Genomic DNA, 14287 nt, shown 5'->3' on the forward strand with positions numbered 1-14287 from the left:
CGGATGAAAATAAGGTGTGAAAGGGCATCACAGAGAATACTTTTGCAAGATAAAATTCCTAGAACAAAATGGGCGAGGAATATATTTTGATGGTCGAAAAGACAAAACCTTGGCTAATGCCAAAGAAGGTGATTCTTTCCATAGAAGAACCATATCAAAGAACGCATAACCATATTGCAGGAACCCGGGTCAATTTATCTCGGTCACACAACTCCAAGAAGCAGTAGAGCAAGGGATATAAAATCATCAATCCTAGACTTTTTGAAGCAAGATTTTGATACGAAAGAATTGATGGCGATCGGATGCGACGGAACTGTTACCAATACTGTTTATAAAAATGGTGTTATCAAATTAATAGAGAAGGAAATAGGCCATCCTTTGTAATGGCTTATTTGTCTTTTTCACTTCAATGAGTTACCTCTAAGGCATCTTGTGAAGCATCTAGATGGATGTTCCATCAGTCTACACGAGCTTCAGGGTAATATCGGAAAAAGTTTGGGAAATTTTGAAAGATTACCTATTGTGAAATTTAAACCAATCTCTAATAACCTTCCGATAATGGACAGTGACAACAGTGATTTGTGTGCAGATCAGAGATATCTTGTGGAAATAGTACGGGTAAAGAACTGGGAATCAAGAGAATTCTAAAAATTAGAAATGTAGGATTATCAGAAGTGCGCAGAAATCTGTACATACCATGTTCCGAAATAAACGTTTCTGCTAAGCACTATTCGGAACTATGCACATGGGATCAAGTGCAAGTGACTGAACCACCTTTTATAAGAAATCAGGAACTGGACCCACAAAAATTATCTGAACCTGCTTTTCTGTTGATACCGAATTTTCCGTGTCTCACACAAGCAGTTGAGCTGTGCGTACGACTCGTAACTGAAGCATATCTTGCTGTATCAACAACCAAGAGTCGTGAAGGCTTCATTCAAGCCAGAATAAAATCAAGGAGTACTCTTCCATAGTTTGAAAAAAAAGCAGACTATTTTGCAAAAACTTGTGAAACTTTGTGAAATGTAATAACGGTGTGATAACAGAGGAAGCAATAAGCAATAGAGGCATTCTCCTGACACCTATAACGTCAAACTGGTTTTTTTTTTGTTTTTATAATCTGGAATATGGTTATAGTTTTGTCCTCACCCCCAAAAAAGGTTTATTATATATATATATATATATAATGTTTAAAAAGATTTTTATAATGTGCACTTCTTAGAAAAGTGTTTTTGCTCGACCTTTAGGGTCCGTGAGGAACCTCAAGATATTAAAACATTTTCCTAGGTTTTGGTATAACGTCTTAAAACCTTGAAAGGCATCTTTTGAATACTAAGGCAACATCAATTTCTAAAAAAAGTGAAAAAACACCCTTTTTCGTTCCACCCTAATGTACATGTTACTGCCAAGGCCCGAAGTACTGCCAATTCGCGATGGAAAGACCACTTCGCGAATTGGCCAACTGTTTTGGCCAAAGTCTGAATTGCAGAAATGTTTCTGACTTTGGCCAGCCATTTCATGAAGTGGCCAGAGATCCCTGGCCTAAAATATTTTTGTATTAGGATTTTCCCCCTCGGCCACCTCGGAGGATCAGCCACCTCGTTGGGCATTTTGCCTGTTGTGGCGTTGTATTTGTATTTGTATTTGTATTTTGGGCCCCTGGAGCTCCGACCCTATGTAAAAAACATGTTCATATTTTTCAAATTTATAATGCATATTATTCATTGATGTTGTATTTTTAAGAAGCGGTGGAGCCGTATACACTGAAATATATTGATCAGGCATATTGTAGATAATGACATAATTTATTGTAACAAAAACAATTATAAAAATGAATTAAATGCAGTCTGAGTAGGAGCGGCAAAACAACGTGACTTGAATGATTGTTTTCTATACGTGCTGAGGGCTTTAAGACAATTGATAAATCGCAGGCATTTTTGATAAAGTACAATCCAAAGAACTTGAATAAATCAACAACAAAAAAACAAGACTTTTGCAAAGGAAAAGGGAAGGAAATGTTTTGCCTTGCTTTTTTCACCTACAAGCTTGTTTTGTAGCTTTTTTTAAACTGTTTTGTGTTCCCTCTCTCACTTCTACAGTATATAATAGAAGAATTAGTTCTGAGAAAGATACATATTATATTTGTGTGTGTGGGGGAATAAAGCTGAGACTTTTTTTCTTCTTTCTCTTCTTCTGCCACTGTCGTTATCTTAGTTGCTCGTTAAGAGTTAATTGTTATCTTGTTGAGATATCACTATGGTGGTGAGAGAACTGAGGGGGGGGGGGAACACACACACAACTTTTTTCATAGGGTTACAATAAATCTTCTTGATCAGGAAAAAACTGGTTGAAGAAAGAGTCAGATCAATCGAATTAATTCCACTGGTGTGTGGTTGCAATATTGCATCCCTGATCGTAAAGGGGTTAGATTAAAAGCAAACATTACAATAGTTCGCTATTTTAACATTAGATGTTAAAAATACTATTTCCGAAGATTATAAAAAGAGATGGCAAAATGTGAGAAATTTAGCCATATGCATGAAAATAAAGCTATTACAGGCAGGATGAAAGCACGTAAAAGGGTAAACTAATTTATTATAAACCTTGTATTCTGGTTTTTTTTAGTATTATAAACCTTTTCCCTATTGCTCAAGTTGATAATTGCTACAACCAAAATTTAAATTTGTCTCTTAATATAAGACCTGTTCAACTAACTTTGAATATGTTTACACACTAAAGGACAACTGAAAATGAAAAGTAAAGGTTTTTTATTCTTTTGCCATGTAGCATTTTTCCATTATCAAAGTTTGAAAAGCAGTCAGAATGATCGTGTGGTAGTTCTAGTGTCAAGAAATGAGTAGAACAAATTTGAGTAACCACACCAGAATTAAAATTTTACCTAAGAGCCAGCCCCTGGGGCTGACTGATGGCATAAAGACTGGCCTAGATGGTCTATGAAAAATTGAAGTGATGTGGATGAAGCCAGTATTGTAGAATGAGTAAAAATTTATGCAGAGTTCTGTCCTCAAAACCCTATTATAAGAGCTACAGAAGACCTGACAGGCTTGCCAATGTACATTCTTGTTTAAAACAAAAGGTTGACACATCCCTCTCAGAAAATTAATACCCTGGCTATTTCCATTCCTATTTGTGAGCACCATTGGATAGAACAGAACCATTCCTTGGAATAGGGAGCTCCAAATAAGCAAAGGGTTTCTAGTTATCAGATAACTTCCATATCCCCCCTTCTGATTGAAGTGCTAACACAGCAGGTCTTCTCTTAGCCCCTCTAATCTTGTCATGTTTTTTCCTCTCCACTGCCTCCAATATACCCATCAATCATTTGTAACCAAGAAAAGAAAGCATCACATATAATCTTTTTTGCCCCCATAGAGTTGGGGAAAAAATTGTTCCCTTGAAAATTATTTTTCTCATCGTGATCTGCAAATTTTTAATTTTTTTTTTGACTCCATGCCAAAGTGGGTGTTATTTGGACGTGGCCATTAGATGAGGTTTTATTTTTTTTAGATTTTTTTTAAAATTTATATTTTGAATGAAAAAGTAAATGTATCTTTTTTCTAACTTATAAAAAATCACAAAGAATTTACTAATTTTAAATCAAAGAATTTTCACAAGTAAATTGAAACACTGATACTGATTGAAGCTATGCTCATTTTCTTACTTTTCTTTAATTCTTCCCTGGACAGTGTAATCTGACTTTCAACTGTTGAAAAGAATGTAACAATTTTGTTAGCTTTAGTGGTGACATCAATGACACACATTATTAATCTAAATTTGAATTTTAGCAACATTGATTTTTTTAAAAAAGCCTAATTGGTATAAAAATGAAAACGGTTTCTTTTCAATATTAGCTTAGAAATTGGAATAATTATTAACCAAATTATTTGTTTGCAACTGAAATGTATGTGTATTTTAAACTTTTTATCACTTAGCTGTAAAAAGAATTATGCATGAAGTTGAAGAGCTTAAAGAAGCAACAGAGGATTATTATGCTCAACCACTTGAGGTATAAACCTTTTGGTTAACTTACTAGAACCTTCTTTTTAACCCTTGAACTTCCTCCATTTCAAATTAGGTTTATGATGAATTGCGTAGTCTATGGACATACAGGCAATTTTTGGAACTGGATATCAAGCTGGTTTTCATGTAGTTTATACCCCCCCTTTGCCGCACCTACGTGATTGTAACATGAATTGGACACAAAATCACACCTTGTTGGCATCACGCTGTCAGCTCCCATTGCCTGTACCATTACACTAGTACCTCGGGATATATGCAGAGCTTGATTACTTCACTTACTATGAACTTCACTTTTTCACTTAATTTAATTTGTAGCTTTTCTTAAACCTCACTCTATACTCTACCTCAACTCTATACAAAACTAATTAACTGCCTTGTATACAGTATCATGATGAATCTGACAGCATTCAAGCTTTTGGGACCACCATGGCTCAGATGTTTCCTCTAGGCTAGAGTCTGGTGAACGCAACAAGCAGGGTATCGTGAGTATGTTATGAGCCTGTTTACACTGCAAAAGTACTCTCACAACATATGGAAGTTCATTATTCTGTTGAAACAATGTACTGTGTTACTAGATGAATGGTCCAGCCTTTAGTTGTAAAATGCCGGTAACGTATCGCTAAGATGTCAACATCAGTTCTGACCTCAATTTGTAGAGCTTACGGCACTATCCACTATGCGGCCATTTGGTTATAGTGACAGACTTGCATTGCAAGGACCTGTGTTCAACCCCTCTAGCAGAACAGTGGTGGTCTGCTGAACTTGCTTTACTGTGGTCCCCCAATTTCAAGGCATTTCTTTTTTCCAGAAGAGGCGTCATATAGGTTGTCTAACATCATTTTGACGAAGACAAAAGGGAGATTAGTTACTCAAAGTAATATCTCTCCGTTAGATACTTCAGTTTGCATTAGCTCTGCACTAATGAAGACAATATTGTATGTGGATCAATGTCAGAGGCAAAGGCTGTGCTGAACCATAATATTGTCGTGGGAACTGCAGAAGTTTATTTCATACAGTCTGGGTTGAAATAGGTGATGGTATATCACACTGTCAGCTGAGATGCACAGACAAATCTGTTGCTGAGTTCCATTCATTGGAATTGACAATCTATCCATTCCATGAATTGGCAATCAGCTTGTTCATTTGTCACCTGTGGTCAGCCACAACTCTTTAGGCAAGAACTTGTGCCTAAGTGAACATAATGCTGCTATTATCTGTGAGTGGTGCTCTCAATTTAGTCATCACAGCAGTCAATTTCTCTGTTCAATAAACCACTAATTCACGTTAAGCTAGTTAAAAAATTCCTTTAGCAAAAAGGCGAAAATGGGGGAAAAGCTTTAGCAAAATGCTACAATGCTGATGATTGATGATTGGATGTCTACTCGTTTTGTACCTCTTGAACACATTTTTGCAAAAGTGTTACTACTACTTTCGCATTCTAAGATCTTTTTTGCATTTTGCAAAAAATTGGACCATAACTTAAACCCTGCACTTATTAATGATGAGAAGAAATGGAAGCAAAAGTTAAGTGCAAAGGCCTACGTATACCTTCATCCATTGCCTTATCCCTAACATTGATTTCCCTGTGGCCTTTTCTCTGTCTGGATAGGTCTTTTTTCATTTTTTGACTGATATAATTTCATTAAGAGCCCTTTCAATTATTTTAAAGCTAACACTTTTTTTTTCTTTCCAGGATAATTTGTTTGAGTGGCATTTCACTATTAGGGGTCCTACTAACACAGATTTTGAAGGTGGAATATACCATGGTCGAATATCTTTGCCTTCTGATTATCCAATGAGGCCACCTAGCATAGTAATGATGAATGTATGTGATTTTCTGTTCAATTCAAATCTTTTATATAATTAGTTTTCACTTATTTAAAGATTTTGTATTTTATTTATTTATAAATCTGTATTTTTTTCTTAAATATAGTGGTTTTTTTTTTTTTTTACTTTTTAGTTAGCCCCTGCTTTTCCCTTTTCCTTATTCTTAGTGCAACATAGAAATTGACTAATCCTATGATATGGTAGATAGGAATTTTTAAATGCAATGATGCAGAGGCTGAATTCAAACCAAATAAATTGGCAATACTTTTGCTGTGAGGTTTTGTCAGCTCAGCTTCAATTAGAAGAGCATTTATAAACTTTGGATTTGTACAATCTAAGCTGAGAAATTGTGTGAGTGTAGTTTAATTAGTTACATGTTAAGCAGGGTTGGGGTTTTGGACAGGACATGCAAAATAAACTCTCTGAAACTGTCCAAAACCTATGCATTTCAAAATGTTACAAGGAAACCATAGATTTTTCTTTGATGATACTAATATTTAAAAATAAAGTACTAGCAGAACAAAAACTGTCTAACTAAATCAAAAATCTTTCTGAAGGATGTCTCATTTGAATTTTTTAAGTTAAATGATTCATCAAATTGGTTGTAAGCTGGAAATCTGAGGTAAATTAATGTCATTCATATAACCCCCAAAGCAGAATGTTTTGCATTGTTCTGCAATGAGCCCTCGACTGACTGGAAATGTTCTGCAGTTCCCATAATAGTGTTTTCTACATTTTTCTTAAAATTCTTCCCGAGTGTTCTGCAATAGCACTGATTGTTCTGCGACGTACGTCACAGACTTCTGCATATTCTGCTTTGGGGCATATAAGTACTTAAATGAAAACTGTTTTCAATTTTTTATTTTGTTATAGATGTTATTTTTACTTCACATCTCATTTTTCATGTATGATTATGAAGCAGATACTGTAAGACAATGTCTGTCCAAAACCCTGCCAAATCTGCTGAACGCTTTTCTTTGGAAAGAAGGCTTATCGAAAGACTGTCTTCAATACATTTTTTTTACTCTAGTATCCCATAAGTTCTGTATCAATGGAAAGAATATTTTCAAATTTTGGGGGGATACACACTAAACTTAGAGAAACTTAGAAATTGTCTTGGCGAAAACAGGGTAGCTAATTTAGTTGTGTTATTGAATATAAAGAGGCACAGCGCTGAGCTTGATTAGGCTATCAGTGTTAAATTATTACTTAAGTTTAATTTCATTCTGTGGAATCATATCTTTTGCGTTTTTCTGATTTTCATTGTAAAACTTTTATGCCATCTTTATATCTTTTATATGTTTCATGTTTCAATAAATCCAATATTTAACCTCAAGACAGTTCAATTTTTCAAGTGCAATTAACTGATAGTTTGATAGCCTGATATCAGTGATATACAATCCTTTGCATATACTGTTTTGAAGTTCAAAATTATTTATTTGATTATAAGTTACTTTTTTATCAAATTGTAAAGCTTTTCACTTATGGTTATGAAGAGGATGTTTTTGACAGTGATATAAAAAATACTGTATTTACCGTGGTTTTTGTCATGTCCAAAACTTTGCCAATCCTGATGGGGAATCATCGCGTGATGCTGCTCGATAAAAATTAACCAGAATTTTAATTGTAGGAAGGAATTACCTGTATAAATCGCCCATACTAATTAACTACTTCATAAGTCGCCATCTTGTAGTAGGATTCTGAGTGATAATACTTCATCTGTACGTCTGGTTTCTGACGAGATGCAACTTCCAAGAAAAGAATATCATTGTCACTGTGGAGTAGTTGTTAGAATGCTCGACTACTGCATTGAAGGTCAAAATTCTATGTAGTCGACCCTCAGCTTACAAAATTCATTCCTAAAATCTGTTTGCCATCCAAAATTTTTCCCATGGGAATCAATTTAAAATTTATTCATTCGTTCCTGGGACCCTGAAGATTACTAGCGTGTTCCAACAATGCTTTATACTCAACCAGGTCCAGACTTGGGCAGGTGCTAAAAGTGCAATTTTTTCAAAAGAAACCCTTTCTCTTTTCAGCAAATGAGGGGAAAAATTTTTTTCCTTGAACTAGAATATTGATTGTGAGAAGGTTTTCAGTTTAAAGTGTCTGATATCATTTTTAGTATTATCTGTTATATGAGTTTTTAAAGAAAAAAAACTGTTCAACAAACCCTCTTCAAACCCGAATCCCCTTCACTTGTCAAGTGGCGGAATGGGTGAGAACTTTGCTTGTCTTTTGACGTGGCTATAATATCTCTTCCTATTCCATTTCCTTATTCTGACCCCTTAAAATCTGCACACACACATCCCCTCATTGTAGGTATCAATTGTGCATGCAAGGTGAATGTTGTATATTTTCTTTCTGTGCTTCGACTATTGATGTTTCACAGTAGCCTCTGGCATGGACATGGCTAAATAACAACTGCCCCGGAACGAGGCAACATCTACTGCCATTCAGAGTGTTAAAAGCATTTTTTCCTGGCAACCTCAGAACTCTTCTGTCATGATGTGTTACTAGGGAATCTTGAGAACTTCCTCGAAACTTTTTGTCATAAACACCACCATCTGAATCATCCTGTCATATTTGCCACTACTGCTGTATTTTTATGGTGTTGGGATGGACTAACCATAAGAAAAAATACAGAATGAAGTGTATGGCAAGCTGAAAGGTTAATGGAAGGATTGATTGTTCATGGACAAATTGAAAGTTTTCTCAAGATGCAGTAATAACAAATGGTTGTATTCAAAGATATGAGCAATTTTTCTGTAAAGAACCAAAAAGTACTAATTTTTTCAGTCAACACTAATCGTCTCATCCCTATTAGCTCAAGATGAGAAATCAAATACAATGTGAAAACCAGCAATTCAGCAATTTTATAGCTGTTTTTTTCTCTTCCCTGTTATATTCATTTTTCTTCAATGAAAAGTTTCATCCCACCATACTTAGAAAGATAGATATACAGTTTACAGGGCAGTCATTTCAACTTTTTTCCAGAGGGGGGGGGGGAGAACATGTACTCAATTTATCTATATGTATATATATTTGTATACAGGGTGTTCTGCTAATGCAGCTGTTCCCAACCGGGGGTACGCGAAAAGAAAATGGTAATGGCGGCCACCTATCTAAAAAAGACCAAAATAATTTATAAAGATTAAATAGAATTTTTAAAAGTAGGTAGAGGTTTTTACTAATATTGTCAGTTGTAATATATTGACCTTTCCCTATCAATAAAATCTTCTATAACAGAGGGGTTGCGTTCGCTGGAAGGTTCGGCCTTCCCTCCTCCCGAGTCCAACCTATGATTCGCGAACTCCTTCATCTCTTAATTGTGTTTAACTTTTGTTGTGGGCGTTTGTATTGAGGCATGTGCGTGTTATTCCCACAATTTTCTACATCAACTTTTCTACCAAGCACCTACTACTCGCATGATTTGCGCTCTGGATCAGTGGCTGAAAACTGGATCTGTGCGGAAGCGGACTGAAACACCGAAATGAAATACCGTGCACCTGTAAACGTTAAAACATATTTTGAATCTTCCAAAAGGTGTGTTGCCAAAGCTACTGGGACCTCCTACATTAGCTATCGTATTGCGAGATGAGGGAAAATCACACTATTGATGAAAAGATGCTGTCAGATGCCACCTCGTTATCAGCCACCTCGTTGGGCATTTTGCCTGTTGTGGCGTTGTATTTGTATTTGTATGTTTGCAGAAGAAAGTGCTCTTATAATGAGTTTAATACCTCTGTCAAATAATATGGTATCTCAAAGAATACAGGACATGTCAGACGATGTTGAGAGCAGTCATAAGTCACGTCAAAGGTTGCGATTTTTTTTTCTATCCAAGTCAACAGAAGTACCGACATTGCGCAATATTCTGTGCTACTAGTAATTGCTAAGTACTTGAAAGAGAATTCGAAGTAAATCTTTTTATTTGTCACCCATTGAAGGGGTTGTACGACTGTACTGCTTCAATAAGTCGTAAGACTTATTTGAAGCAATTGATCATTATTTCGTTGAAAAAGGAATTCAATGGTCAAAATGCGTTGGGCTCAATATAGATGGACGAAAATTCACGGAAGGTTGCTACTCAGGCCTTCATGCACGCGTGGCAGAATTTGCTCCCAAAATGAAATGAACTCACTGAAACGTTCTTGATGGAGCGGTCAAGGTTGTCAACTTTATCAAGGTGAATCCTACCAACTACAGGTTGTTTAAATTGTTGTGTGAAGACATGGATAGCCTTCACAACCCCTTGCTTTTGCATACCGAAGTAGGTGGTTGTCCCAGGGTTAAGTCCGTACATGGCTGCTCGAACTTCGGCACGAGGTATCCCTTTTTTAAGAAGTGTTCTAAACACTTCACGATTTCTTGTCACAAGCCGAGTTAAATTTAACAGTCGGCCACTTGGAAGGATTAAAATCCTCGTTTGAAAAATATTTTCAAAAAAAAAAATTCAGAACCGGAAATGGCTGATCAGTGGACATCTAATCTTTTCAAAGAAGAGTATTTTGAACCACGGCTTCATTGTCGATTCCAGAAAAGGAGAAATTGCTAGAGCTTGCATCAGATGCCACTCTAAAGATCCTCTTCAATGACGGAATGGTGAACCTAGTCAGTTCTTGACGCGGTGACGAATACGTTGAATTTTCTAGAAAAGCCATAATGTTTTTGTTGCCATTTTGTTAGCATGGAGCTTGTTGAACGGGCGTTTTTGTATACTTACATGAAAAATAAATATAGAAGCAAATTGAACGCGCTCTGGATTTGAGTTTGTATTTATCTTCTTTTGAGCTTAATTTTTCAAAACTTTGTAATTCAATTACAGTCCCAAACATCACATTAATTTTTTTCCCAATCTTTGTGTTAATTTGTTTGCTTACTTGAAAAATAAAAACCTAAATAATAAAAAAATATAGACCATTTAATTCAATTCAACATGTACCTTTTTTTGAAGTTTTCGAATTCTGTAATGGGTGAAACAGATTGGGGGGGGGGGGGAGTCTGGAGGGTTCGGGGTATGCGGAAAAGAACCAAGCCAGCTGGGGGTATGCAGAATGAAAAAGGTTGGGAACCGCTGTGCTAATGGACTGACTAACTCAGAGGGTTGTTAGTAGGCATCAAGAGGAACAAAAATTGCAATGGAACATGGTGTCGCAAACCATGTTGAGAGGGTGAAAATCGCGAAAAACACATGTAGGTTCTGAGTCCAGAGGAGACAAAAGGTGGATGTCAGTTGATTGCTGAATGTGTTCGTGGGTGCATACAATGTTTAGGCTGTTGTATTTCCCGGTTCATTATAAAGTTAAATCCAGTGTGATCATTGAATAGATGACAACAATGAAAGATACTTGTCATTCATTAAATAATAAACATTTATTCTATTAAATATTAGAATTTTAGTATAACATTTTTACAAATAGTTATCACAGTTAGTTTTCTCTCTCAACACATTGCATTAAAACAATAAAATTGAACGCTCTCACTGCTTTGTCCGGAAACTCATGCGTTAGTTCACATCCTCCATATAACAGTTCAAGATGGCACTGTCAAGCGTTGGTCTTTACACACTACGGTCGAAGAAAACCCCGGAGTCAGGTTCTCACGGGTTCGGCTTGAGGTGCCCATTGAGGTTATAGACTAGCCATTTGAGCAAGAGACAGACGGCAGGAGGCAGACGTCAAGAGAGTCCCCTGTGCAGCTGGTCTGGCTACCAATCAATCCACCAATCGATGGAACCAAGACGATATTCCATTGATACATGAGGACGGGTGACGAGGTGCAAGTGGTGCTGAAGCACACCTTTCCACAATTAATGCATCGTTATCATTGAGAGATCAACTGGCCTATGCATCAGCAGAGCGAGATGCCTTGGTAATAAGATAACTGTTTTGAAGGAGCAGGAATCAGTGCTGTATCTCACTATGCATCTGGTATTTATACGAGAGCATTCCCATAATGCCTCATGATGGAACCAATCACAAGGTTGAAGGTACTATATTGAACTTTGAATCAGATTTACATATCTTCATGAGAGAGAGAAATAATATTGCACAAAATATATATCACAGAATCTGGCAACACAAATACAACATGGTTCGTACGGTCCTTGAAAACCTTGAAAAGTCCTTGGAAAAAAAAAAAAGTTCATTTTCAAGGCCTTGAAAGTCCTTGAAAATCCATAAGAGTCCTTGAAAAAGAAATTTTTTTTAAGAATTCTGTGAGAGTCCTTGAAAAATTGGTGTTTTCCGAAATATTTTTCACCACTTTTTTTTTTTACTCCGTAAGTGGCGTCCTTAAAAAAGTGCAAAGCACAGGGAAAAAGCCTTAGCAGCCAATAATTGGATTTAAAGCATGTTTTTCCCCATTATTCTTAAGCCGGGCTTTCGTAGGAGCGGGTTTTCTGTGCCGCGTGCAAAGTGAATCGCCCAGCGTGACACGCCGTCCACTTACCAATAATAAGAAAACAAGTTCGACTGTTTTCCTAGAGAGCGCAACAAGTCTCACAGCAGTGTTTTACGTCGGGCATGATTGGCCGACTGCTTCTGGAGGAGTCAAGTGCGCCACTCGTTTTACCGATCTTCTCTTCATTTTTGTTTTCTTTCACTTCCCTTCATCGAGCTCGATGCTTCCCTTCAAACCGGAGCATGCAGATGACAGAGTAGCTGATGCGCCGCGGTAGAAATACACAAACGCGTAGTGTGATTATGTAACACGTTTCTGTCGACGCGAAATTATCCAGTTCGGTTCATGCGGCGCCAAAAACCTATGTTGGAATGTTTTTTTCCCTTTTTATTCTCTGTGCACGTGGAACCGCTCGGCCCGACGCAATATGTAAATCGCCGGCGGCATGCTCTCACCCTCACGGGAGCTCGGCCAATACCTTCTAAAGCAGAACCTTGCTCTAGAAGGTGTTGGCTCGGCTTTGTACTGTAGGCTGGTTTTTTTCCGCGGCTATGTCGGGATTGTTTTTTTTCTCCCTGAGATTGCTGGTTGTTATTTGTCTGTCGTTTTATTTATTTATTTTTTTATGATCGTAAATGATCTTGTTTTTTTTTTCCTTGCAACTTTTATGGAATAAAAGCTAGAGTTCGAAATATGAACTTCCGATCGTTGTTTTTTTTTCCTTCAGCTCAGTCGGCATGCTCTGTCCCCCCCAACAACTAATACCTCCTCTTAGAATAGAAGTCCTTCTGCTCTAGAAGGTATTGCAACAACCCACTTCTAGGAAAACCTGGCTTTATGGTAGTATGTATCCTGTGATTGTATGTAGATGTATTTGGAGTCGTTGGAAGTCATTAAACTTTTGTACAAGGTATTTTTTCTGGAGGACTTGAGAAATCAATATCTTAGGAAAAAAGTTTCATAATTTTTGCCGAAATAATTTCAGCCTTTTGGTCCGTAAGTGAGCGTAGCTTCCTCTGATTACATAGTAGGCATCCATAGTTGTTTAAAGGAGTTTAAAACAATAAATGAAAGAAATAATTTCAGTATCGATGATATGATTCCAAAATTAATGAAAGAGATGGTTCCAGAATTAATAAAAAGAGTTCCAGAATTAGTAAAAGAGATGGTTCCAGAATTAATAAAAGAGATAGTTCCAGAATTAATGAAAGATAAATCCAAAATTAATGAAAGACAATTTCAGCATTGATAAAAGAGATAATTCCAAAATTAATAAAGCAATAATTCCAGAATTAATGAAATTGTTTTAGAATCAATAAAAGAATTCAGCATTAATGATAGAAAGAATTTCAGCATTAGCAAAAGAAACAAATCCAGAATTGATGAAAGCAGTTATTCCAAAAATAATGAAAGAAATAATTCCAGAATTGATGAAAAAATTCCAAAATTAACTAAAGAAATTTTTCAGCATTAATGAAATAAATAAATTCAGAATTAATGAAATAAATAAATTCAGAATTAATGAAATAAATAAATTCAGAATTAATGAAATAAATAAATTCAGAATTAATGAAATAAATAAATTCAGAATTAATGAAATAAATAAATTCAGAATTAATGAAATAAATAAATTCAGAATTAATGAAATAAATAAATTCAGAATTAATGAAATAAATAAATTCAGAATTAATGAAATAAATAAATTCAGAATTAATGAAATAAATAATTTATTCGTTTTCTATCTTTAGAAGAGTTATGCTTTTTAGTCTTTAAAAGAAAATTAATTGCAATATTTAGAGACGTTTCAATGAGGAAATTGGCGGGCACGAACTGTGTTATTCAATGTGTCATATGTTTTGTATGATATATATGTGTATGTGGCCTCCTTTATTCATTATGGATGATATGAAATAAAGTAGGTAGAAATGTAATCTCTGAAAGTTTTAATCAAAATTAAATATGCGCCTATTCATGTGAAAAATATGCGTTTGTAAAAAAAGTCCTTGAATTTTTA

General features: G+C 35.8%; 1 protein-coding gene across 1 annotated transcript in view; it reads left to right on the forward strand.

Moving 5' to 3' along the window:
* Positions 1–14287, forward strand: part of LOC149084821 (uncharacterized) — a 77424-nt gene that overhangs the window by 13840 nt on the left and 49297 nt on the right. The window contains exons 2-3 of the mRNA XM_089232564.1: positions 3954–4027; positions 5735–5866. Coding sequence (XP_089088690.1) covers positions 3954–4027; positions 5735–5866 — 206 coding nt within the window. The remainder of the gene's footprint in view (positions 1–3953; positions 4028–5734; positions 5867–14287) is intronic.

Source organism: Pholcus phalangioides, unplaced genomic scaffold (assembly GCF_987345545.1).
Source record: "Pholcus phalangioides strain wild (caught in Gottingen) unplaced genomic scaffold, Ppha-v1.0 ptg000007l_1, whole genome shotgun sequence".
NCBI lineage: Eukaryota > Metazoa > Arthropoda > Arachnida > Araneae > Pholcidae > Pholcus > Pholcus phalangioides.